The 27,021-nt window shown below is 44.7% G+C and overlaps 2 protein-coding genes across 3 annotated transcripts in view; both read left to right on the top strand.

Annotated features, from left to right (window-relative positions):
- The window catches only part of cbfa2t2 (CBFA2/RUNX1 partner transcriptional co-repressor 2), a 55,394-nt gene extending 32,742 nt beyond the window's left edge, over window positions 1-22,652 (top strand). For both annotated transcript variants that reach the window (XM_080423126.1, XM_080423127.1), the window contains exons 2-11: window positions 6,400-6,588; window positions 7,831-8,075; window positions 8,616-8,705; window positions 13,599-13,786; window positions 14,602-14,855; window positions 17,295-17,380; window positions 18,277-18,472; window positions 19,722-19,796; window positions 20,626-20,816; window positions 21,881-22,652. In XM_080423126.1, the coding sequence (XP_080279252.1) occupies window positions 6,400-6,588; window positions 7,831-8,075; window positions 8,616-8,705; window positions 13,599-13,786; window positions 14,602-14,855; window positions 17,295-17,380; window positions 18,277-18,472; window positions 19,722-19,796; window positions 20,626-20,816; window positions 21,881-22,252 (1,886 nt within the window). In that variant the 3' untranslated portion in view covers window positions 22,253-22,652. The remainder of the gene's footprint in view (window positions 1-6,399; window positions 6,589-7,830; window positions 8,076-8,615; window positions 8,706-13,598; window positions 13,787-14,601; window positions 14,856-17,294; window positions 17,381-18,276; window positions 18,473-19,721; window positions 19,797-20,625; window positions 20,817-21,880) is intronic.
- The window catches only part of LOC308081897 (TOX high mobility group box family member 2-like), a gene marked incomplete at its 3' end in the record, with an annotated part of 399,667 nt that overhangs the window by 336,507 nt on the left and 36,139 nt on the right, over window positions 1-27,021 (top strand). The gene's annotated exons all lie outside the window — the stretch shown is intronic.

Genomic DNA, 27,021 nt, shown 5'->3' with positions numbered 1-27,021 from the left:
ACTATAAATAAAGATCATTCAAGTGACTTGAATGGATTGGATGAGCGTGTGCCTCCTGTTTATCAGAAATCTGACACACACACACACACACACACACACACACACACACACACACACACACACACACACACACACACACACACACACACACACACACACACACACACACACACACAGGGCCTCATCATAATAACACTGAGTAGGTCCTTGAGCCTATATTTACCAGGCTGCATTGAGGAGGTGTTGAACCTTCATAGCTGTGCGTGAGGCACGAGCTCAGAGCGAGGACTCTTAATGTTAACTGTTTGACATGCACTTATTAGTGCGTGTGTGGCTTTTACTGCGCGTATGCAAATGCGTGTGTGGCTGCGTGCGCGCAGGTCTGTCTGCCGTTGCAAATGCACGTGTGGAGAGAGAGAGAGAGAGAGAGAGAGAGAGAGAGAGAGAGAGATACAGAGAGAGAGAGAGAGAATGGGGTTAGGGGGTGGGGGGGTAGTGGATAGAGTGTAACAGATGTTTCAGTGTATTGTGGCCGTGCGTGCGGCCGGCATGGGACCAGGTGCGGCCTTTGTCTCCTCTGCCTTTAAGTCCACTCGCTCTCACCCCCGCTTGCATTCAGCTGCCTTGTGCCTCTCGACTCCCCCAGCCCAGCCCCCACAATCCCCCCCCACCCTTGTCGGGGCCTTGGAAGGAAGGCAGTATATATTGTGTGTGTGTGTGTGTGTGTGTGTGTGTGTGTGTGTGTGTGTGTGTGTGTGTGTGTGTGTGTGTGTGTGTGTGTGTGTGTCCATGAGTTAGTGCAAGAGGCTTCTGCAACTTCCTTCTGCCCCCTCTTGCTCTCTCTCTCTCTCTCTCCGTTTCTTTTTTCTCTGTCTCTCCTCTTTTTCTGTGTCTCTCCTCCTCCTCCCTCACAGGTGACTGTTGGAGGTCCCAGCTGGCCGGCTCTTGGCCGATTAGATCCATATGGTGCAGGGGGAGGGAGGGGTGGGGTTGGGGTGGGGGGTTGTGGGGGGTTGTGGGTGAAGGAGCCATCAGTGGCACGGGCACCGAGAGGCCACTTAACCCTTTCTGTACCCTTAGGGCCGTTGTGCTGCGACGCGTTGTGAGCTTGTAGATCGGCTGTCTTCGGTGCGCGACACCCCCGTGACCGCGTGCAAGTAGAACACAGGCTTTAGAGTGTGTGTTTGTGGCGGTGGTGGACGGTAACAAAGCACATTTACTTGGGCACAGTACTTTTTTTTAGTATTTATTTTAGTAGGCTATCTGTACTTTACTTGTGTACGAGCGCACCATTTGTCTCGATGCAATGCACTCCGTTACTCATCCTGTACTTTAACTCAAGTACAAATTTGACAGAAACTTTCACTTGTAGTTGAATAATATTTGACCAGGAGGAGCATCTGTACTTTGACTCAATTACTGGGGTTGAGTACTTTGTCCACCGCTGGTTTGTGGCCATATTTGTTGTGTGTGGCCCACCTAGTTCTTGTCAATCCCAGCCTGCATAGCGGGAATTTGTCTTTGAGCCGTCGGTGATGTAAGACAGTCCGGCCTGCATGTCCTCTCCACTCACCTCATCCATAAAGACAGGCTGGGAGAGATACCAGCGTTCACACACACATCACTGTCTGGAGCACTGATAGGCCTTACGCACTGTTCTGATATAGGCTTACAAACACACACGCGCACACACTGACCCTCATTCACGCAATTCCATGTCTTGCTGTGCTCATGACTCACAGCTGACAACAACTTCTCACAGACAGCCAAAACGTAGCTAAGAGATATACAATGGCCTTGATAAACCGTAACATTAGACAAATTAGACACTGATGTAGAACAGTGGTTCTCAGCCTTTTCAGACTGCGACCACCCAAAATAATCATATTTAAACTGAGGACCCCCCAAAATAATCATATTTGAGTTGAGGCATTACATTTAGTTTGACATGGTTCCACAGATAAATATTGTGAACGCCTCGCAACGCCTGTCTTTTATTATTTGACAATTTGACCAATGTTTGACCAGTTTTTTCATTTGACCAGTCCTTACATTGTCACTTTACTGTCATCTCGGGCTCCCGGACACTGACAGTGCCTTAACTAATCAATGAACCCTCACCAAATCAATACCTAAACATAACCATAATTAATTAAACCACACCAAACATATGTATAATCAACCAGTAACCAGCTGCAAGCTATACTGTTCTAGCCGTTACATCACTGTCCCTTTGACAGCCTCCATTCTAAGGTTTCATCATTCCTGTTTGTTTTGCCTTTTTGTTCACTGGTTTTTGTCACTTTAGCACCGAATGCTTGATAGTTTCAATCAACTGCACACAAGTCCTCAATTTACCATGTTGAAAGCATCCCTGGGAGCTTGTTAGGTTCATCCCCCCACCTGCAGAAGCAGAGACAATTAGGCCTCTGACTGGATGTTTTAATGCAGACGAGCGTCACCTGAAGCTGAGCAAACAAGGAGCACCTGGGTAGCAACCACGGCTATATCAACAGATGCATATCGGTCGCCTCTCCCTCCTAGCTACCCGACTCGTCTTCGAGAGCAGACATTAAATGAAAGCAGCTCACGAACGACCTACAGACGGACATATATCCTAGATTGAACCATTATTTCTTAACGGAACGGCTGACAAAGAGCCGAACTGCAGTGACTCAAACGGTACGTGTTTTTCGTGACTGTGGGAGGCATTTGAGGTTAATGCGGAAGAGAACTACACTGCAGCATTTACAGACAAAACAATTATGATCTGGAACTTGTTTTGTATTATGCATTTGACGTGTTTTCCGCATGTCGGGGTTAAGGCGGCCTCATGCTCATCTCTATTATGTCCACAAATGTTTTCATCTAATCCTGTTGATGTGTGGCGAGGGTGGCTTTGCGTGCACCTGCCCTTTGTTCCATTAGAGAGAGAGATGGGCGACAGGTGGCATTCAGACCAGACAAACACCTTTCAACCTCCTCTGGACCAGCGTTCACCTGGGTTAACTCTGTGTGTGCGTGTGCATGTGTGTGCGACTGTGCGTGTTTGCTCTCATGCTGATGTGACAGCTGCCTCCTGTCAGTCCTGTACGTGCGCGCACACGCACACACACACACACACACGTTTGTGTTATTATACTTGTGAGGACATAATTTTTTTTGGCCAGCTTTGAAAATGGCTGAAAATATCCAAATAGCTGATCTACAATCTCACAGAGAGCATTTGGTACTCACAAGTATTGTAACACACGCACGCACGCACGCACGCACGCACACACACACACACACACACACACACACACACACACACACACACACACACACACACACACACACACACACACACACACACACACACACACACACACACACACACACACACACACACACACACACACACACACACACACACACACACACACACGTTAGTCTCAGGTGCTTGCTCACACACCTGATGTCTCCTCTCTCCTACCTCGTTCATTTAGTTCTGTCAGTGGCTACAGCTGCCTGTGCCCCATCTTAAGAATGTGTGAACACAGCTGTGGCCTAATTTCTCAATGCCATGTAAAAACGAGACATATGTGCCGTGTGTTTTCGCCGTCATGTGCATATTTGTTACAGCCTGTGGTTTTAATTTGGACACATCAGCCAGACATGGCTGCACAGATGTATGAATGTAACGTTTTTGTTGTTGTAGTTTTAAATACTTTTTCAAGATGATGGTCATTTTGCAGAACTAGAGATTTCCGATCGATGCACTACCTAATATTGTGAACAACTATTATGATTATAATAGAAACTACATGTCATAGATCATAGGCCTCTTTGTGTGTGCGTATATATAAATACAAGTTGTTTACATTGTAAAGTAAACATGTTGATTCTGAGGCCATATGCCCCGTTGATTCTGTTATTGAGACGTCATCCTAATTTCCTGGCCATAAGGAGGGAGTGTGCCGTGTTTTGGAACCTGCATGATGTGCGTGTGCTGCAGGCTCGCGCCCCGTGTGGCGAGCTGGCACCGGCGCGTGTGACAGTCCAAATGTCTGCATAGATCCCTCCTTCCTGCCCCCCTGTGTTGGGGAACAGGTGGAGCGATGGCAGGCTGGCCACAGGGCTGAGAGAGGGAAGGAGAGAATGAAGGAGAGAGAGAGGCTGCAGAACAGGAGGTAGAGGAGTCATAGCTGTATAATGAGACTGCAGGCAGGACAGATGAGTTGCAAAGGCACACAGACTGAGGGAGACAGGTTGCTGATGGGGTGAGTGTGGCGGTGACACAAGGAAGAGGAGAAGAGGTGAGAGGAAGGTGCAGGGTTGCCAAACAGAGCCTTCTTGGCATCGTGCGTTGGTCGTTGCAGCAAAGCGAGAGCGCCGATTTCCTCCCCGACTTTCCGCGTCTTCTTTGGAATGTGCCTTTAGATTTATGTGTAGACGCGTGCGGTCACAGGTGTATTACAACAAGTCTATATTTAGACACGTGTTGTACGCCTGCGTATGTCGTTTTTCCAGCCTTGTTGACATTCTTTTAGTAACTTTTATTTAATTCGACACATTGTGAGCTTGTAGATCGGCTGTTTTGAAGTCAAGTAAAGTAGTTAACTAGGAAGTCACCTTGGGAGTTAATACATTTTTTTTAAAGCTTGTTCTGCTTTATATTATTTGTACATAAATAAAATATTCTCCCAGCATTTCACTCGTCAACAATGCTCAAAGGCTTAAAGGCTCCCAACCCAAGCGTTTGTGAACTAACTCCGGGCCCCTCCGGCCCTCACACAGGCCACTCGGAGTTCATAGCAGTGTAAAAGGATATAGTGGGTGTCATTGAAGCCAAAGTCCTAAAACCATGAAACCACGTTTTAAAAAGCCGCTCTCCCCTGACCCGTGACCCCGCACAGACCTCGCTCGTCTATTAATCGCCCTTCTTAAAGCAGTTAGAAGTGTCTGATCCACTCCTAAATGGAGACAGGATCCAGCCTTCATTGGCACCCACCACCCCCCCCCCCCAACCCACCCCACCCCCAAAACACAAAGACGGTCTCTGATCCCACACCAGCTTCTCCGACTACCCCCCCCCCCCACACCACCACTCCTCTCCGTATCCCTTATCTGGTGGTCTCATTCATGGGTGATGACATATTGAGAAGTATGCGTTTAACATTCAAAAGCTTTGACGATCTTGTTAGTAAAGCGTGAAATAGTGCCGACCCTCTCTCTCTCCCTCTCCCTCTCTCTCTCTCTCTCTCTCGCTTTCTTTATTGTACGCCCCCTCCTCCTTCTCCATAGTGGCTCAATGAGGTGGGGCATTCTTCCACACAATGGTCTTCTTCAGCACTTCTTCTGTTATGGATCTCAATTGGGTGGTGGGGTGTGGTGGGGTGGGGTGGGGGGGGGGGGGTGAGGACCTGAATCCAAGACATCTGGTTCTTTTTGGCTGCAGGGTGGATGTGAAGGGAGGGGGGGAGGGGTTGCAGGGGGGGGGGGGGGGGTGGGCGTGCTTGTTTTCTTCGGCAACAATGGCTGTAGACCTTAAGTTTCTGCATCGAGTGAAGCCATTGAGCCGATGAGCAAAGTTAGCGGGGTCTTTTCTTTAACTCACCGGCCCTCTCTCTTCTCACGGAGAACCATCTGCCCATCTTTGTGTGTGTGTGTGTGTGTGTGTGTGTGTGTGTGTGTGTGTGTGTGTGTGTGTGTGTGTGTGTGTGACGGGACTCAGAAAGAGTTAAAAACCCCTCCCCACTTTTTCTGACAAAGTTTTCAAGAACATTCTTCCAACGTTTTTCCGTCGGTCACTGAGTGGCTACTGCCCCACGCAGCATTGTTATTCAAAGTACAAACTTAGAGACTTGCCTATTCAGATCTCCTTGCACTGGATTCTGCAATTTTGGACAAAATCAATAAACTGAATATAGTGGACTATTATACATGAAATTAATGAAATGATACCATTTTTTTTTTTACTGTGTATCTGTAAAAAATCAAAATCAAAATCAAAAAACATACAACAGGATCTCATTAGCCAAAAGGGTGTGCATCTCTGTCATTTTAGATTTATTTGGCTGTTAAAAAATAGCACATACAAGCGCATGATTGTAGATCTGCTATTTTTGATCGTGAAATGTGTGCAAATCTTTGAATATATATTTTTTAAAGCGAACATTTGTCAAATATTTTGTTCCAGGGACATCCAGAAGCAAATATTTGAGTTACAAATGTTCGCTTAAACATTTATATATATATATATATATATATATATATATATATATATATATATATATTCAAAGATTTGCACAAGTGGCTTCTCAATTTATAACCTCTTGCTCACGCTCGCCCAGTATTCCCAACGAAAACACTAGCTCTCTTGACACTGAACCTCTCGTCTCCCTTTCGTCCACACAGACAGTAGAGAGAAGAAGAGTCCTGCCATGCCCGGTTCTCCTGTGGATGTGAAGATTCATTCCAGACCAGCCCCAAGCAGCAGCAGCAGCAGCAGCAGTAGCAGCGGCAGTGCCACCACCTCCATCATGCCTCCCCTGCCCTCTGTCAACCCCAGTGGCCCGCGTCCAGCATCCTTCTCTACCACAGCATGTAAGTATGAGGCCTGTTTCTGGGTCTTCTCATTGACCACATCTGGGCACATCTCTTCCCCTGCCTTTTGTCATCTGTCTGCAGTTACTTCCATTAGTGCCATTTAGCCCTCTGAGCAGAAAGAGAAAAAGAGAGATCTGGGTCATGCAAACAGCAAACAACGTTGAGCTTATACGCTCTTAAATCTTCAATCCGTAAAATGCAAGTCCTACACGAGGTTTGAACCAGGGTCTCGCACACGAGCGCCGAAATGTGAGAGTATAAAACGATGCTTACGTGGTCAACCGATTCATTTACATTTTTTCATTTAATCACAAATAATCGATAGAATAATCTCTAAGATTTTGTAGAGACAAGGATTCAGTGACTAACATGACTGTCATGCTCATGCTTTTATGGTGTTATATTATATTGTATTTGACCTTTTTATGTAGGCTACACACTTTTAATCTCTCCCAATATATATATTATTTAATTTTACTCATTTTGTTATAATATGAAATATATCGAAACTCATGTTGTAACAGGATAATGGATGTCCTTAAAGTAATACTAGGTAACGTTTTCAACAAAACTAAAGTTAAATTGTATATCTTTTGCGAGTGGCAAAAGTTTCACAACACCCACTCCGTGAATTTCACCCCCGGAAGCCTTTTATTTATATATTTTCTATTGAACGTGTACGGGGGGGACTTTCCCGGGAAAATGACGTTCCTGGCCAACGTCATGACGTCGTGGCCGACGTCCTCAGGAACTACCGCAACGGTTTCCTGTTTGGCCAGGAACTACCGCGCTATTAACAAAAAGGAACCTCACGCTGATTTTAAGATAATGTAGGATTGGAAGATCGAAAAAGAACAGAAAAAGAAAGCACAGCTCATGGTAACTAATGCTCCACTGGCTAAGAGAAACGATCCGTAGATAGTATAAAACAATTAAAAGATCGCTTTTTGAAACGCTTCCGGCTTCCGGTGAAAACGAATGGAATTCTGGGTAATCGAGGACTAGGGAAATTGTATGCAGTGACGGTAGTGACCAGCAGAGGTTGCTAAAAATCGTTAGTTGTGATTTTGCATTGTACAACTTTAAATAAAGAATATATATATATATATATCTAAAAAAAGAATAATCGCTAAGAAAATAATCGATAGCCCCAGTGTTGACATACGTCACTAAAGACAAGTTTTCTTCAGATGTTTATTGTGTGTCTCATCTTCATTGTGATCTTCCTCTCCCCCCCAGTGACCAACGGGCACCACCATCATTCCCCGCCCACGTTGAACGCGGTGCCCTCGCCGCCGCAGCGCTACAGCAACGGGCCGTCCTCGTCCTCCTCCTCGTCGCTGGCCAATCAGCAGCTGCCGGCCACCTGCGGGGCGCGGCAGCTGAGCAAGCTGAAGCGCTTCCTGACCACGCTGCAGCAGTTCGGCAACGACATCTCCCCCGAGATCGGAGAGAGCGTCCGCAACCTCGTCCTGGCCCTCGTGGTAAGCCTTGTCGACCGCTGGTTTAACCATTATCTTATACTTTGGCTATTAGAAAATAGCAGATCTACAAGCTCCTAGTATGACCGTGTAGATATGCTATTTTTTTTTAAAACCATGAAAATTTGTACAAATCTTTGAATATATATATATATATATACATATTTTTTAAGCGAACATTTGTACTCAAATCTTTGCTTCTGGGGGATTCTACAAATGTCTTCTAAATCCTAACAGTTTTTTTTTAAAGACTTATGTTGCTATAATCAGTGGTTCTCAAACTTTTTCATGTCAAGGACCCCCAAAATGATATGTATTTGGCCGTGGACCCCCATCTCAAAATGTTATGTTCCAGGGACCCCCCAAGAAGCAAAGATTTGAGTTAAAAAAGTTCACTTTACCAAATATATATTCAAAGATTTGCAAAACAAATGAAGATAAAAAAAAAAAATGCAGATCTACAAGGGCTAAACTCAATAGAAATTCTTATATTAAAAAAAGGTTGGATGAGATTCTTACATGTTTCCTCTCTGTTCTGTGCAGAATTCAACAGTCACCATTGAGGAGTTCCACTCACGGCTTCAGGAGGCGACTAACTTTCCTCTACGGCCCTTTGTCATTCCCTTCCTTAAGGTAAAAACCCCTCTTTCCTGTCTCCTTGGTAAATATCTGCTCCTTGTCTGTTCAACCATTTGGAACCCTAGCTCCCTGTTCTTGTGTCATAATAGGTGAACATTTGCCGACATTTTGTGTAGAGGGAAAAAAGGAGGGGACCAAGTATAGAACCCCTGGGTGTCCCCAGTCAACTGAAGTGTATACTGAAGGGTTTAAGTGGTGAAGTTATAAAGCACATGCAGTGGTTAGCCTGTGTCCTGTCAGAATATTAAAAGGTGTGATGACAGTTCTCACATCTTCTAGCTGCCATGGGACGTTATCAGCCTCTACACATGATGGAACACAGAATAATGACTGGTAAAACAGTGGGTGCTTGTTGTCAAAGAAGCTGCCACTCTATGTCAATGTGATTTTAAATACTCGTCGTCTGGTATGATTTCATTACGGCCTGTGAAGGGATAACGGCATCGGGTCGATGAGGAGTGACAGAATCGTAATTTAACGCCAATCTGTCCCAGAGCGCCGCGCTGTGCGAGCGTTTTCTATATAAATAAAATACCCGTTTCGGTTTTCAAACCTTCGACGGACTGGCATCGGGGGAGCGATCGGTGGCGTATTCCAAAAGGTGTGTTGATTTAACGAGCAACAGGCGGGTGTAAGTTTAACGGCCTCCTGAGCCCCTTTGTAGCCAGGGGAGCCTACAAGAGTATACTTTTTAAGAGCTCCCCTCAGGAAAGGAGCCCATAAATTAAGCTTCAGTCAGTGCTCTGCTGTTCCTTAAGGCTGTACAAATCTGTTCTTTTTCCACCCTTACCTTTGGTTCACCTCTGGAGCCCCTCCGTCTGTCTGTCTGAGGGTGTTGGTAGAAGAGTCCTTGGTTCCCCTCCTTTCACTAATTTATGATGCAGGGGGCCCCACAGCTTAATCCTGGCTGCTTGAGAGTAATCTCTCTTAGGAGTCGGGGGTGGGGGGGGGGGGGGGCACAGATGGGGAGGTATTGGGGCAGTGGTGGACAGTTAAGAAGTATATTTACTTGAGTACTGAAAGCAAGTACATTTTTGGAGTGTCTGTACTGTTACAGATACTTGTTTTTATACTTTTTATTTGATTTATATTTCGGGGATACTTGACTTTCACTCCATTCAAAGACAAATATTGTACTTAGGTTTTGCCTCCAGTACATTTCTAGGAAGGGGAACACGTACATTATGAATTTAAGCCGTGACCGGGGAGTGTCTATACTTTTACTCAAGTACTGGGCTTGAGTACTTTGTCTACCACTGGGAAAGAGACACAGATGGGGGGGGATAGACTGCTGAGGAAGAGGAACGAGGAAGGGGAAGAGAAAGAGGGAGAGAGACGGAGAACTCGGAAGTGTGAAACATGCCTGTAAAGCGTTGCCTTCCCTCTTTTATGGGCTCCACTGTGCCATATGGAGCCGCTGTGTCTTCTTTTTTTTAAGGGAGCATTCAGCTGCCAAGGCGCCGCCAATCTCGCATCCGCCCCGTTGAACCCCCAGAAAGCCCTCCGTCCGCTCAACTGACACACAACACATGTGTCTGCTATAGCGGTGGGGCCCCCAGGCCAGGCAGCCAGGCAGGCAGAGGGGGCATGAGACATGGGCAGAAGGGAGCAGAAGGGGTTGGGGTGAGCCTGGGTGGGTATATATACACCCACGAGGACACGTAGAGGAGGGGAGGCCTAGCGAAAAAAAAAGATAGCCTAGCTGTGGTGGGTACAATGAAAAACGATTGATACTTTTTTGGCTGCGGACCCCCCATTTGAAAAGATTCTGTGCCAGGGAACAAGAGAATGTTTTGAAAATGGCAGATCTATAAGCTTGTGAGCTTGTAGATCGGCTAATTTCGAATAGCCGAAAAAATAAAATGGGGCTCAAGTGTTTAAACTTGTTACTCGTTTAGCTGGATCCCACTTTGAGTACTAATAAATTAAATGACTAAACGGAGTCTGCAGAATGAATCAGTCAGTTATTCAAACAAATCAATCACACTTTTATTGTCACATCAGTTTCAAATTAACAGAGTGGGTGACATTCATCTCTGTGCGAGCTCTCTGCGTTGCAGTCAAAGGAAGAGTTAAAATACTGAAGAGAGAATAGAATAGAGGGGACGGAATGCGTACAAAATGGCAGCAGGTTTACAGAATCAGTTTCATGCGCATGGTTAAAAGTCAGGAATAAATAAAAATAGAGCATCGGGTATAAAATCTATTTTCATATGCATTGTTCACTGCCAGGTACTATGCATCCGCTTTCTGTAGCTGCTGCCAGTTTCTTTTTTAGATTTTTCTAACCTTTTTAAGTAGTCACAGAATATTTATCTCCAGTATGATCGATCCCCTGATGGTTGCTAATCACGGAGGGTTTCTGTGGGAAAAAAAATGTCATCGCGACCTCCTATTCGCTTGTTATACGCCGTTGAAAATTGCATGTTTCGCCAAAAATACATAGTAAAACACAGGAGCCGAGATACAGAATATTTCCCAAATACTTTAACCAGGAAGTGAATGGAGCAGTAAATCTTTGGATCACGTTATCTCCTGGTTCTGTGTGAGAAAACCCCAAAACGTTTTTGGCAGGCAAGTGTTGTATTTGAAAAAAAACAAAACGTTTTAAAACCTTTTTGGGAGCAATGTGTTAAAAGGCAAAGAATGTGTTGGGACAGTGCTGCTTTTGTGCAGGGACCCACATTTGTCATGACTAAAGGCCCCCAGAACCCAGCATTGTATGGAAGAAAAGAGAAAAAGAAAATCACCATTCCTCTACTAATAGCTGTTTATCTCAAATTGCACTTTTTTGCTAGAAGAGGATTTGAAGGTATTGTGTAGGTAATGCGGATCAGAAGTTAACGGTTAACGGGTAGCACGCGGATGTTTAGTTGGTTGCTTAAGTCAGGGGGAAAAGAGGGAGTGAGTGAGGAAGTGGGATAATTACAAACACACAGGGTTCTGGTCTTCATTAAGGAAAACGCAGAGAAGCAGAGAGAGAGAGAGAGAGAGAGAGAGAGATGGAGCGAGATAGAGGGAAGGAACAGGCATGAAGAAACATAAAAAGAGCGAGTCGGGGGGGGGGGGGGGGGGGGGGGGGTTATAATTTGATATCATATTTCATTCACGCATTGTGTTCTGCTTCCGTGCGATCTTCGCATTGCTTGTTTTCGGAAACAAACAAGTTACGAATGCATCTTGCCGGGGAGTTGGCGTGCAGCGAGTCACAAACACAAGATCATAGTTGTTGCGTCTGACACTGTGACAGCCATATACAAACCCAGTGGGGAAAGCCACAACAACCAGGGTGGCAGCAGTCCTACAGCAAGTCCCACACCCAGACCCAGACTCAGCCTTAACCCACTCAATCTGGGGAACGCATCATTTTAGCTATAATGTTATGCCTTTGGCTATTCAAAAATAGCAGATATACAAGCTCATAGCGCGGCACCGAGTGCCGCGCTATGAGCTTGCAGATCTGCTATTTTTTTAAAACATTGAACATTTGTGCAAATCTATATTGTATATTTTTTCAAGCAAACATTTTTAACTCAAATCTTTGCTTCTGGGGGGTCCCTGGAGCTAAATATTTTGAGATGGGGGTCGGCGGCCAAATACATATAATTTTCTGTGGTCCTTGACATGAAAAAGTTTGAGAACCACTGATAATAGCAACATACGTTTTTCAGAAAACTGGATTTAGAAAACATTTGTAGATGCGTTCCCGGTTTTAATGGGTTAACACCCAGACCTCAAGGAGCCCTTCGCCCCACCCCGGCCCGCCACACTGCCTCCAAGCCCAGGCGCCTTCGACAGAAAGGGAGATCTGCTCTGTGTCTCTGCACTATGTACCTCTCTCTGTCTCTCTCTCTTTCTCTCTCTCTCTCTGTGTCCCTCTGTTAACAGTGTTGTAGTGACGGGGTGGTGGCCTGCCTGCTGAATGTCTTGTTCTTCTATCTTGGAAAGATCTGGTCCCTTACTTAATGGCATGTTGTCTTGCCCATGTTTTTCGCTCTCGCTTTTCCTGGAGTCGTTGGTTGCATTTCCTTGTCCAGCTTTTAACCATATTTGATTTGCCGAAACAGCGGTCTGCTAGTGCCCGCTGGATAGACAAAGAAAGATTGAGAGAAATCTTCCCGTTTTGTCATTTCTTACATGACTAGTGACTACATCAATGGGTTTCAAACTTTGCCATGATGTCAAGGACCCCAAAATGTATACATATTAGCCAGCCAGATCCCCATAAGAGGTGGCGTGGCTCTAATAGTGAGCAGTGATTCTCAACCTTTTTAATTTCAAGGAGCCCCAGTTTGATAGACATTAGGCCATTGTTAGAGAATTTCTAGACTATGCAGTGATATTGCATGATTCATATTGTACACTGTGTATGTATTTGAGTAAATACTAGTGGTCAGACTAGTTAGAGAAATTGCTTCATCACGGGTCTCGCTTGAAATGCTATATTAAGATGAATGCAACATGATGACAAATATGATCCTGTAGGGTCACAATGACCAGCCAATGACACTTGTGTCTAAAGGTCTGTGATTCAAATAGAGATGAGAGGACAGACTGGACATAATCAGGACTGCAACATGAATTCTGATGGAGGCAGGAGGATGCTCATATTGAAACACTTTGTGAGTGGTAGATAAAAATAGATTTGAGTCTGTCTGCTTGATAGGGATGGTATATAAAGCACCCAGGAACTACATGGGAGCTGCAGTCCATTTGGTTCCGAACTATCAATCATTTTGCCCCAAGGACCCCTGGGGGTCTCCGGACACCACTTCGAAAACCAATGGTACTACATTGCGAGAAATGTAGTCCCGTCGAGCGCAGCACACCACACCACACGTGAGCCTCACATTAAACTGTGAATTTGTCTTTTTTTCCTTTTCCCAGGCTAACCTGCCCTTGCTCCAGCGAGAGCTGCTGCACTGTGCGCGCGCGGCCAAACAGACCCCGGCCCAGTACCTGTCCCAACATGAGCACCTCCTGCTCAGCACCACCCTGGCCTCGCCTCCTGACTCCTCGGAGCTGCTGATGGAGCCCGGCATGGATGCTGCCGGCAAAAGACACAGCCCCAACAGGTTAGAGAAATGACACCATGCAGCAATATCAGACAAAGAGTTTGTTTAGTTTAGTTTCGTTTATTTCGATCCACATCAACGGCATCACGAAACATTACACACTGTAATGCAACATTTCTTTCTGGTCGATCGCAAAGGCATATATCCTGAAGCTCAAAGCTTATTTATGCCTATCCTTTATACATGTCGGTTTAATTTAGTTACATCAGTTACAAAGTTCATAGTGAATGAAAATATTCCGTATTTACGTTCAAGACTACTTACATTGTTCGTAATTGTCGAACGCTCAGAAATATTCAATATTTACATTCAAGACTTCATACTTATACACACAATCAGTCACAAATACACAGTTGAGTAACTGTACTGTATGTTAAAGTCCCCCATACAGAAATATAATTATCATCGCTCTCGGGCAGAATCCTTGTATCTCCTAACTTTTGTTTTCATAAATTAATGGCCTATTTCAGTGGTTCTCAAACTTTTTCATGTCAAAATGATATGTATCTCAAAAATATTTTGTGCCAGGGATTTTTCAAAAATAGATCTACAAGCTCATAGCGTTGCACTTTTTGAATAGCCAAAGTATAAAATGATTAGTTTAGTATAAAGTGGTTAAAATGATTGTGACGCTATATTAACACATTTTGCTGGGGACCTCCTGGTACCCCCCAAGGACCCCTGGGGGTCCCCGGACCCCACTTTGAGAACCAATGCCCTATTTCACTGTACAAGAGTGTCACGCAAAAAGTATAATGAAAACATGCAAGGGTTACGAGAAATCCGTAAATCCTAAAATTCTTTACTTTTTGCAGGTGCAAAGAGAACGGCTTCCACGAGCGTCCGCCGGCCGCCCTGGAGCCCTCCGCCAAGCGCATCTGCACCATAAGCCCCGCCCCCCGACACAGCCCCGCCCACCCGCTGCCCATCAGCGCCCAGCTGCACCCGACGCCCCCGCCCCTGCAGCACTACGCCCTGGACGACATCGCCGCTCCGCACATCCTGCACCGCGAGCACAGCCAGCGCATGCTGGAGCTCCGCGAGCTCAAAGACCGGCCCAGACTCCCCGGTAAGACATGGCTGTTGTGACGATGACGACGTGCCACTGATGTTTTTTTTTTGCTCTGTCAGAAAGCGGTCAGAAAAGTATCTCCGCTTTCTTGGGACACAACATGTGTTTTTCGTTTATAATGACAACAACGAAAGAAATGGGTTTCCAAGCTACAATCACTACGATTTATGTCCTTCTTGGGTCCCAGGACTCTGGGCTGGGCAATTAACCAAAAATATATTGAACCCGACATTTAGAAAGAATAACCGACTTAAAATGTGCAGGTTAATTGAATAATAAAGAATCGACACGGACACATTCTAATAGATTTTTTTTATAATTGACTAAATCAATTAGTCTGGTTCACCACGCGACCCTGTATTATGCGTTGTGAGCTTGTAGATCGGTTATTTCTGGCGAAGAGATTTGGTGTAGAAAGAAGCAGCAAACCAAGTACAGAGCCAAACAAGTCTGTTTTTTACTAAGTACATAGGGTTTAAGTGCTCGAGGACGCATGTTGCATGTACACAAACATGACACAGGCATGGACACGCACACAGACAGCATTCAGCACAACCGCTCGCAGGTCTCACTCTGTGATCGATATCTCCTGGCTAATGGGTGGTCTGTGTGTGTTGGTGCCGCCAGGCTCATGTGAGTGACAGCCCTGTGGATCTATAGAGCCCGTGTGTGTGTGTGTGTGTGTGTGTGTGTGTGTGTGTGTGTGTGTGTGTATAAACAGAGACATACTGTCCAGGCAGGGAGGGTCTGCTCTGGTGTATATCTGTGCCCCATCTGGGGCTTGTCAGTGCACAGTGGAAACAGCAGTAGCTTAGCGCACACACACACACACACACACCTTGACATGTTCACGGTAGTGGTGCTGTGTTTATGAGGCCTTAGTCCCTTGTCTGACAGCCTCCCGCCCGCCTGCCGCCACTCTACACACACACACACACACACACACACACACACACACACACACACACACACACACACACACACACACACACACACACACACACACACACGCACACGTACATACACATAAACACTAATCATTCCACACACACATGGCTTTGAACTAAATAACACTGATGAGAACCAGGAGTAGGGGAGAGGTCGAGGAGAAGGCTTTTGTGTGTGTGTGTGTGTGTGTGTGTGTGTGTGTGTGTGTGTGTGTAGTAGGCTGAGTGTGCATGTGGTCTTTCATTGGCTGTATGTTGCTTACTTTTAACAGATTGTGGTTTTATTGTCTCTTTTGTAGTGTGTGTGTGTGTGTGTGTGTGTGTGTGTGTGTGTGTGTGTGTGTGTGTGTGTGTGTGTGTGTGTGTGTGTGTGTGTGTGTGTGTGTGTGTGTGTGTGTGTGTGTGTGTGTGTGTGTGTGTGTGTGTGTGTGCGTGCGCACATGCCCACGTGTCAAGATAGTCCTGTATGTATGTATGTATGTATGTATGGTTATATGTGGTGGGTGTGTAACACTTAACACAGCATGTACAAGTCCTATGTACTGTACACCAGTTGAATGTGAAGATTCAGAACTGTGTGTGTGTGTGTGTGTGTGTGTGTGTGTGTGCAGTGGTCGTCAGTGAGCATCAGGCCTGCTGGTTGTGTTTAGAAGTGGAGCCAGCCACTCCACTCAGCCTGAGTGTCTCCCTGCTGGAATGCTTCGAGCTCAGGGGTGGGGGCTCTCTTCCCAACAGAAGGGGTGTGTGTGTGTGTGTGTGGTTGACAGCTGACTTCCAGATGTGTTGAGGCCCTTGGTGCTGCATGGCAGAGCTGGGAGTCTGTTTAGCATCACGGCAACCCCCCCCCCCCCCCCAGTTCAGTGTCCTCCTGCTCGTTTTGCTCTCTCCATCTTTGTCTCCTGTTTTTATCGCCCCCCCCCCCCCCCCCCCCGCCCCCCCACACACACTCCCCGTCTGTCTTTGCACTTTGTCTTTCTTTATCTGGAGATCTAAGGAGACGAGGTTGACTTATCCATCTTTAGGTATGTGAGGAGAGGTGGACCCAAATCCTTATCCAGGTTCTGAACTAAAAGATTAATTTGGTCTTAAGAACTACAACATTTTATACGGTTAAAATCCTCAGTGTTGATTTAACCCACGGGTTACATTTGTACAGTCTCTTGAGTTACAAAATGGATAAATTATCACTGAGGATTTCACTGTTTAGTTTGTAAGCAAAACTGTGCTAAATCACAGGCACGTCTTATGGTAGATAATTAAATCATCTCAACGTTTCAGGTCACCCAGGTTCGACGCTGTGCATTAAATTCATAACCGCGGCACAAGTTGAAACGAGCTTGGCGTGCACACACACACACACACACACACACACACACACACACTGCTTCATGCACGCCACTCTCGTGCCGTATCGCTTATGAATTGTCTTCCATTAACTAGAGATGTTAATAACACTGGTCTGCGGTCTCTCTCACGTGTTTTCATGCAGGCACTAACGGGGGCTACCGCGAGGAGCCTGTGGACCACAGACTGACTGACAGAGAGTGGGCAGATGAATGGCGGCATCTGGACCATGTAAGTCCCTCCGTAGACAAGCTCAACCGCCACTAATGGCTGGCTGGTACTTTTCACTCGACCCCCAGAAGAAAGTGGACTGTTGTACCTTGTTTTAAGGGTCTTTGGGGGTGTTCTGCATCTGGTTCACATTAGTCAGGCACACGGATCAGTTTGCTGATAATGGTTCTGTTAATAATATTGGAGGCATATAATGCACTACTTTTCTGAAAGATATTGAGAGCTTTGTGAAAACCTGACCGCTAAGATTGGTCCATAAACAAGTTCATTCTTACTGCATGATAAAACTTTTTTTACTTAAAGTACCAAAAGTAAAAGTACTCATTATATTATGCAGAATGTCCCCCATTTCAAGTTTTCAAATGTATGACCTTTTGAAAATAGCAGATCTACAAGCTCACAATGCGTCGCATCGCGACGCATTGTGGGCTTGTAGATCGGCTATTTTCAAATGGCCGAAATGTACAGAGCTGAAGTGGTTTATGTAGGTTTTGTAATAAAGTGGTTTATGTAGGTTTTGTAATAATAATTACAAAATTAATCAAAATCTACAAAGTAACTAGTAACTAAAGGTTTTCAAATAAATGTTGTGGAGTAAAAGTACAATATTTGGATCCGAGATGTAGTGGAGTAGAAGTAAAAGTATTGGAAATTGGAAATGTTATCTCATGATAAAAGAAATATAAATTTAAAAAAAAATCTAAATTGTTGGGAATACAGTGGGATTAAATTTTCCTCCTTCTGATCCTGTGAGATTCCCACTGGACTGTGTTTGGAATGAATGTAACTTAGCTGATTGAATTTCAATGTGTAATTGAGAGAATGCGTTCAACTCGTCTGATCTTTTTCCCTCATCTGTTCTTCTCCTCACCCTCTGCCCTCTCTGCCCTTTCCAGGTGTTGAACTGCATCGTGGACATGGTGGAGAAGACCCGGAGGTCAGTGAGCGTGCTCAGGCGCTGCCAGGAGTCGGACCGCGAGGAGCTCAACTACTGGCGGCGGCGTTCCAGCGAGCAGGAGGACCCGCGCAAAGGAGGCTCCGCCTCGGCTCCGTTCTCCAAGACAACACACAGTCCTCACTCCCAAGACTCTGGTGAGCACATTAGTCTTACTGCCATTGTGTTGCTGTCTGCAAAAAAACATATTATGTGTGTCCCAGTTCAGTCTTTTGATAGATGCCTGCCATTTTTTTTTTACCCTTGGAGTAAAATAATGTTTCATGATCATGGGGAGCAGGCCAGACCTTTAGAAGACGGATCGTTAAGGAATAAGTGTCATTGGAGAGAATACCGCAGCAGGAAAACAGACATCTTGGAACTTTCTTCATCACAGATTATCGTAAAACGCAACTTACAACAGCATAAGTGCTGTCAATTCCACAGATAACCATTTATACCTCACAAAAGTAGTAGTGTTCAGTAATAATTTCACCTGAGTTAAAAAAAAACAGAGTTGCCTTGCATCCGTTTCTTTTACGCCTGGCGCCCTCTAGTGGTCAGTACGAGGATTACACCTCCATCATAGCTCAGTCACATGTCAGGGCTTTAGCGAGCTTCTCAGCGGTTAGCCGGTCCCTCAGTCTGCTGTGTTCTCTCAGAGTGCCAGCCTCGCTGTTTCCCCGCTGGGCCAGAGCCACAGACAGGTGCCAGGAGCGTCCTCGGCCAGATCGGCCACAGAAGGGCCGTCCTGCCGTCCTGCAGGCTCTGAGACCCAAAGCTGGCCATTTGGCCAGAGCGCCATCTGGTCCCTCAGATGGGAGGCATGCCTGCCTGCTTAGATGGGCTTACAGAGCCAGCCTGGATATTCCTGGGCTGAAGAGGAGGGTGGTGGCCGGTCGTGGTGTATATAGGATGCAGTGAAGGGGGGGATAGAGAGGAAGGGAACGGGGAATGGGGTTGACTGGGGCTGCTCCTCAAATCCCATCTGAAGTTTTGCTAAAGCTCAGAGTTGGCGTCTTTCAAGGTTGAAAGTGGTTTCAGAAGTAGCGAAAATAGCAGATCTACAAGCTCATAATGCGCAGCAGCAGACGCGGTGAGCTTGTAAATCTGCTGTTTTTACTCGCACAACGAAGTTCATAGGGCTTGAGTGGTTAAGTGGGGAGGTCTAGACATATTATAGCTTTGTTTGCATAGATAAACACGTTGAAAAGCGCAGACATTAGTCTGCCTGACATCTTGTCTGTATATCTTGGTCTTACTTTGTCTCTTTTAAAACATTTACAACAACATTTGTCTGACCTCACAGTCAGTACTCGGCAGTCATGTTGTTGAATCAGGATCTGTAGGAGCTGAGCTGTAGCAGGTGCTAATGGCCCCTCCCTCCTCCCTCTGTTTTTCCCACAGATCCACAGGTCCCCCGAGATTTTGCTCCACGGCCAGGCTCGGCATATGTGCCAGACGAGATCTGGAGGAAAGCTGGTTAGTACACAATAACAATAACTTACTTTTTTTTTTTTTTTTTACATTTAACCCATTCAATCCGGCAACTCATCTGTGTCATTTTAGATTTGAGCTATAACTATTATTTTATACTTTGGCTATTAAAAAATTGCAGATCTACAAGCTCGTAGCACGGCACCGAGTGCCGCGTTACGAGCTTGTAGATCTTGAACATTTGTGCAAATCTTTTAAACAACATTTTTAACTCAAATCTTTGCTTTTGGGGGGTCCCTGGAACAACACATTTTGATGGGGATCGGGTGGCCAAAAACATATAATTTTGGGTGGTCCTTGACATGAAAAAGTTTGAGAAACACTGATATAACAACATATGTTTTTTCAAAAAACTGTTAGGACTTAGAAGACATTTTGTAAAGATCTGCACAAATTTTCATGATAAAAAAAAAATAGCACATCTACAAGCTCATAGCGTTTTGAATAGCCAAAGAAATCTAAAATGACACAGATGTGTCCCCGGATTGAATGGGTTAAGGTGCTGTAAGTGATATTATTTTTTCACGATTTAAAAAAAAATAGCAGATCTACAAGCTCATAGCGCGGCACTCGGTGCCGCGCTATGAGCTTGTATATCTGCTATTTTTCAATAGCCAAAGAAATCTTAAAATGACACAGATGTGTTCCAGGTCTTAATGGGTTAAAACAAGGACGTTTTTTTGTTAAAAAGTTTAAAAGCTCTATATCGCGATAGTAATCATTGCTATTAGAGTGGTTGTTCAGTAAACGGGGGGTCTCCCCCGTCTCTCCAGTTCTTTCATAACCTAAGTTCCCCCTCTCTGACCCTATACAGAAGAAGCGGTGAACGAGGTGAAGCGCCAGGCCATGGACGAGGTGCAGAAGGCCGTGGCGGAGGCGGAGCAGAAGGCCTTTGAGATGATCGCCTCCGAGAGGGCCAAGATGGAGAAGACGTTGGCAGACGCTAAGAGAAAGGCCCAGGAGGACGCCATCATGGTCATCAACGAACAGGAGGATTCCAGCGAGGTGAGGATTATTTGTATTGTGGAAATGACGAATGCAACTCATGTAAAAGTAAATGGCAAAATGGAGACTTGAATTCATGGATATTTATTTTGTTTTTGTCGCATTCCTAAGCCAATAATTTGATGACCAGCGGACCGGTAGGCAGCGGTTCCGGTAGAAGATACAAAGGGGAAACTCTTTGTGTCCCCTACCGGAACCGCTGCCGGTCATCAAATTATTGGCTTAGGAATGCGACAAAAAATATATATATATCCATGAATTCAAGTCTCCATTATTGATTGAAAAAAAAGTCTTTTTGTGGCTGAACTATCCCTTTTAAGGCTTTTATTCAAAATGGCCAAAAACTGCAATTCAATCGAATGTCACTTTTGCGTGACACTATCGTACGACAAAGTAGGACATTAATTTACAAAAAAGCTGAAATGTGGAATTCCAAGGTTTCTGCCCAACGACATACTCCTGTGGTGGACAGACACCAAGCTAGTTAAAGGAGAATTTTGGACTAAAGTTTTCTTACCTTTTCTATGACGTTATGATATCTTAGGATGAATGGTACAGTAGAAAAATTTCATAACTCCACCCCTGAGCCGCCACAGCTTAAAAGGTGCGCGGATAGGCCTTAGGTTAGATCACATATTTTAATAGCTTTTTTTTATTTTTTTATTTGTGAGATCTGACGTTCATAGTGACAGAACACTGTCTCGAGATTTCAATCTCGTCTAGCGAGACTTCTGTTTTTTTTTTTTTTTTTTTTTTTGGGTTGCATAGTGTTCTGTCACTATGAACGTCAGATCTCACCAAAAAAAAATTCAAAAAAAGCTATTAAAATATGTGATCTAACCTAAGGCCTATCCGCGGACCTTTTAAGCTGTGGCGGCTCAGGGGTGGAGTTATGAACATTTTCTACTGTACCATTCATCCTAAGATATCATAACGTCATAGAAAAGGTAAGAAAACTTTAGTCCAAAATTCTCCTTTAAGACACTCAATATCGTCCATTGATTACCTCCCGTTGCATTGGCAAACTGCATTGACACATCTCCCCGCCTTCCTCGTCTTTTCAGTGCTGCTGGAACTGCGGGCGCAAGGCCAGCGAGACGTGCAGCGGCTGCAACGCCGCCCGCTACTGCGGCTCCTTTTGCCAGCACAAAGACTGGGAGAGACACCACCTCATCTGCAGCCCGGGGCTCCAGTCTCAGCCCAAACCCGTGTCGGCCATAACCGCGGCCAGGGCGGCCGCCGCAGCCACGGCGGCGGCGGCAGCAGCAGCAGCAGCCGCCGCCAGGGGCTCCCCCGTGGGCCCGGCAGGCCAGGCCAAGGTCTCCGACGGCGTGCCCTCCGTCTCCAGCCCCGGCGGAGAGAAGGCTTCCGCAGCTTCTCGCTCCTCAACTCCCTCCACCCCCTCCGCCTCGACAGCTGAGACCAACGGACACTAGGGACGTCAGGGGACCAGGACACATGCAAAGACTGGGATTAGAGGGTAACCCCCCCCCCCCCTCCCACACCACCCACCCCCCCCCCCCCCCCGGTTTCTAACCTCTGATCTTAAAGAGCGAAACGCTTCAAACTGAATTGAGATCAGCAGCAGAAGGAAACCATTTGTGGGCTGAATCAGGATAACAGATTCCGATTTGTGTTCCTCTTTTTTTTTCCCCTCCTCCCCCCCCTCTCTTTTTGGTTTGGCAGTTAATAAAAGGACAGATTATGGACGGCTGCTTGAGTGATATGTCAACTGGGACTTTGGCTTTGGCAATGGAACAGGAGTGGTTTTTGAATGCATCCATTGGATGAACAGATCTCGCTAACAGATGGAAACATGTTTGTCTTTGTCCAACCCCCCAAAAAAAAGGAACCCAAATCTTGAATCTGGAAAGGAAAAGAAAAACTCACAAAGAAGTGACTATTGATCTCAGACACTTTTTCTTTTTCATTCTAGTTCGGTAAGGCAGTCGAGAAAAGAAGGCACATGGAGACTTCGAGGAGGAAAGTGGGGGAAAAGTTGTGAAAAACAAAGTAAACCAGGAAAAACAAACCCAAAGCTCTCATAACTGAGAGCTTTGGGCTTGTTTTTCCTTTCCACGATGCACTCCCTCTGTACTTTCCAGTTTGTTTTTGTGTACAAAGTTAAGAGAGGGAGGGGGCTGTTAGGTGTCTAATGTAATAGTACCAGCCATAAAGCATTATGTACTCTCTGTACCATAAGAATCCACAAAAGAGGGCTGCTTTGAACAGCCCTCTCTGCAGTTCTATTGTATCCGTCTAAATAACTCGCTCGCCACGTTCTCGTCAGGTTTGTGTGAATGCGTGTCGTCAAAGCGGTCGTGCCGTCAGTGAATATCGTAGAGCATAAGATTTACTTTTGTCAGAGCAATATTACAAATGAAAGTGTTTCAGGTATCGAAGCTGTTTTCGCATCACCAAAGTTTTTGGATCGCCGAAGAAGAGTGTCTGTGTGTCATCGCCTGTAACCGTTATGTCGTTGTGAACAAGAGCTATATACTATTATACGCTAATCCAACACCGTGTCTGCTTTCACAATGCACCTATAGGTAGGATCTCCTACGCTCCCTGTTTTGTGTTTGTCTTGTTATATCCGATTGTCAGATTCACGGAAGAACAGAGACAAGAAAAAATCTATTGGTGAATTCAAAGATTCAGTTACGACCTTTTTGTTGCTTGCAGTTTGATGCTCATTCCTATGGTTCACACTACCAGTTGTACACGTCGGGTCGGATTTCACTCCAGGCCCTGTACTACGAAGCAAGTTTAACATACCCAGGATGTTTTTATATCTGGCTTCACGAACTGGTGGCAATATTTGCATCAAGAACACCACACTTGGTAATACAACTAAACAAAAAAAAACTTTCTCTACTCCCAATGGAATCACACCACAAATTTATGTCACTTTATGTGCATTAAATACAGGCATACATTCAGTACTGGTGCAGGCCTTGCAGTGACTCTGTCCCATTAAGAATCTCAGGAGGTTTAAATGTGTGTATATACGTATACAGATCAGTCTGTTCTTTCATTGTTACAGTTAGGGTTAAGGTCAGACGTCTAGCGATGAGTTTTGATTTACCATGCTCTGCTGTTCCCATCAGGCGTTGACCGTTACTTTCGTTGTCCTTTTGTAAGATGTCATTGTAAAGAATATTATCTAAGAGAATGCCTTTATTTTGTGAGCCACATTTTTTTTCTCATCCTCTTTAAACACATCTTTTGTTAACGAGACGTCAACTTCACATGAAAAGATATCTTGACATGAAGATGAAATAAAGAAATAGAATTACTCCAGAAAATGTCTGTTTTCTTTGATTTGTAGTACGGTATAAGGTATTGTAGAGAATAGTTCAGTGCAGTTGCGGTGCCATCTCAGAAATATGCTTTAGCTGCTGTTGACGAAAGATACTGAGCTGCTACTGTGTAAATAGTATTTAGCAAGCAATTAAATTAACCTTGAACCTAAACCGAAGAGCTGGCCAAAATGCCAGATTTGAAGTTGAAGATTCTATGAAAGCACTGGGTTCTAAATAATAATCACAAAGTACATCTGATAATTGAATAACTGCATAGATGGAGCTTCTTCCAATTAAGAGTCTGGCTGTAATATTTAAATTTCTCATTAGGTTATTTATTGATATGTAACATACATTATGCCCCCCGCCCCCAAATAGTGACATTTTTACACTTTGGGAAGATGTCCAGTATATTGTTTAAAATGGTGAGCCACAATTTGTCCAGACAATAGCAAAGAATAATTTAAAACCCCTAATTACAGAAATGGATCATTTTGCTTTCAGTTGTATGGCTAAAAGCTTCCTTGTTGCTAGGCAATTGCAAATGTGCCACACAAGAGGCTGTTGTTTTTGTAGTCTTCTCGTAAAGAGCATTTGAGTCCATAATTTTATTTGATTGTTTTCATGATTTCCTCTATAATGCAACACATTATTTATTGTCCCTCAGTGATGCAAGAGGCTACTTTGGGCTTCAAGTATGAAGCATTTATGAGTCTCCTTTCAGCATCACATTTATTCTGGAAGCAGCTTGTAAAGTCTTGTAAATGCAGCCATGTATAATGCACTGTTTTCCATTCACTAAATGTATATTACATATTCAGATGTACTCATGATATCACATGTATCTGTGTTTGTAAGAGAGAGGTAAATCATTGAACCATGGCCAAAAGTCTGAATGGATAAACACAATATCACTTTTTACCAGAAGGTGGCACTGCAGCTCTGTTAAATTTGGGGCAGGGTTGCAGTGAGTGTCATTGAATTTCAAGGAGTCATATATTCAAGGTTGTTTATTGTTACATCTTGTGTTCAGGTACATATTAGTGAAGCTTATTTTTGTTTGGCTTCCTTCAGACAATGCAGCAGAAAAGATAATAACAATAATGATAAAACCATAAAAATATCTAAAAAGACAAACAATTGTCAAATTATCTGTAGTATCCGTAATACGATACAGCTGGTAGCAGCATCATATGTAGTGACATTCTTGTACTTCAGCTTCCTCAACTGCACAGCAAGAGAAACTAGACGCGTCGCAATTCAGGGCAATTGCAGAGTGTGGTTGCACCGACGCTAGTCGCGGGTCGCTGCCGCCGGGACTCGAGGAATACGCTGGGAGGAATACCGTCGGAGGCTGTGCCAATTACATTGTCACGTAACTCCTGAGATCACTTGTGTTTCATTTTGAGAGGATTGATCCCCCCAAAATAAGGTTTTTGCATCAAACGGTTACATTTTGAGCATTTGTGGCGCCCCCTATGGATCAAAGTGGAAATTCTTTTGGGAATTTGTTGAGTAAACCACACTTGACATGTGATTCAAATTTGGGATTGACTGGACGTTTTGTTCGTGATTTGTGGGCTTTTTTGTAAAACGGGCCCCTCCCGCTAACTTTGGAAGCCATTTACGGACGAACGGTATGGACTATCAAAATTCTGTTTCGGTCCAGATTATCGCATGGGTCCAGAGATCATGTGTACCGATTTTTGTGAAATTTGGACAAAACATATGGGAGGAGGAGCTAAAAGTGTGTTTTGAAGAAAATTCAAAATGGCGGAAAATCTATCCTGACGCAAATGGGCGTGGCCCATATGGGGAGTTGCGTAATGACCCAAGGAATCTAGGGGAAGAGAAATTTTGATTTTACGACCTACGGTTCAAGAGTTATAGGCCAAAACGTAAAGGGCGCTGTTATAGCACCACCATGTGGCCGATTAGTGTAATTATTTTTTCAATAATTTCGGACTAAATTATGAACCTCCCTTCAAAGTCTTTTAACTCTAGCACTTACGGTTTCCGAGAAAAAAATACTTTGTGATTTCTGGCATTTTTGGTAAAACGGTTCCCTCCCACTAACTTTGGAAGCCATTTACGGACGAACGGTAAGGACTATCAAAATGCCGTTTGGATATGTTTATCGCATGGGCCCAGAGATCATGTGTACCGATTTTTGACATAGGAAATTTCGACACAATTTGTGGGAGGAGGAGCTAAAAGTGTGTTTTGAACAAAATTCAAAATGGCGGAAAATCTATCCTGACACAAATGCGTCATGACCCAAGGAATCTAGGGGAAAAATATTTTTATTTTACAACCTACGGTTCAAGAGTTATAGGCCAAAACGTAAAGTGGGCTGTTATAGCGCCACCATGAGGCCGACTGGTTTAATTATTTTAAAAATAATTTTGGACTAAATCATGAACCACCCCTCCAAGTCTTGAAACTCTAGCCCTTACGGTTTCTGAGAAATAAATACTTGAATGGGAGTTTTTTCATTTTCCCATGAAAGTGGATGGGGAAGTTTAATGCACTAATAAATCAATATCAATTAAACTATGTAACCAATCTCTTAGCAAAATACAAGCACACGATTCCCGGTGAAGCCGGTCATTTTGACATATGGCACTAAATTGGGAAAAATAAACTGTGGGAGGAGATGCGGTTGAAAATAAACCGCTAGGGCCTCTGGAGGATAACAATAGTCTGGTTGCCCTGTTAGGGCAACCACACTAATTAATGTAATAATGAGACTTCTCTGAAGACGATGTTTATCAGTGCCCCTCTAGTGCACTGTGCCAGTCAGAAGAGGAGCCGAGAGATTCAGCAGATTGTCGGCAGGCTCGGCACTGAGCACGTTACATGGCTTTCTTTTTTAAGACGGATGGACATGCACTCCTGTAAAC

Source organism: Gymnoscopelus braueri (genome assembly GCF_963280865.1).
Source record: "Gymnoscopelus braueri genome assembly, chromosome: 3".
Taxonomy (NCBI): domain Eukaryota; kingdom Metazoa; phylum Chordata; class Actinopteri; order Myctophiformes; family Myctophidae; genus Gymnoscopelus; species Gymnoscopelus braueri.
Note: the sequence above shows the minus strand (reverse complement) of the source record. Positions and strands in the feature narration are given on the sequence as shown.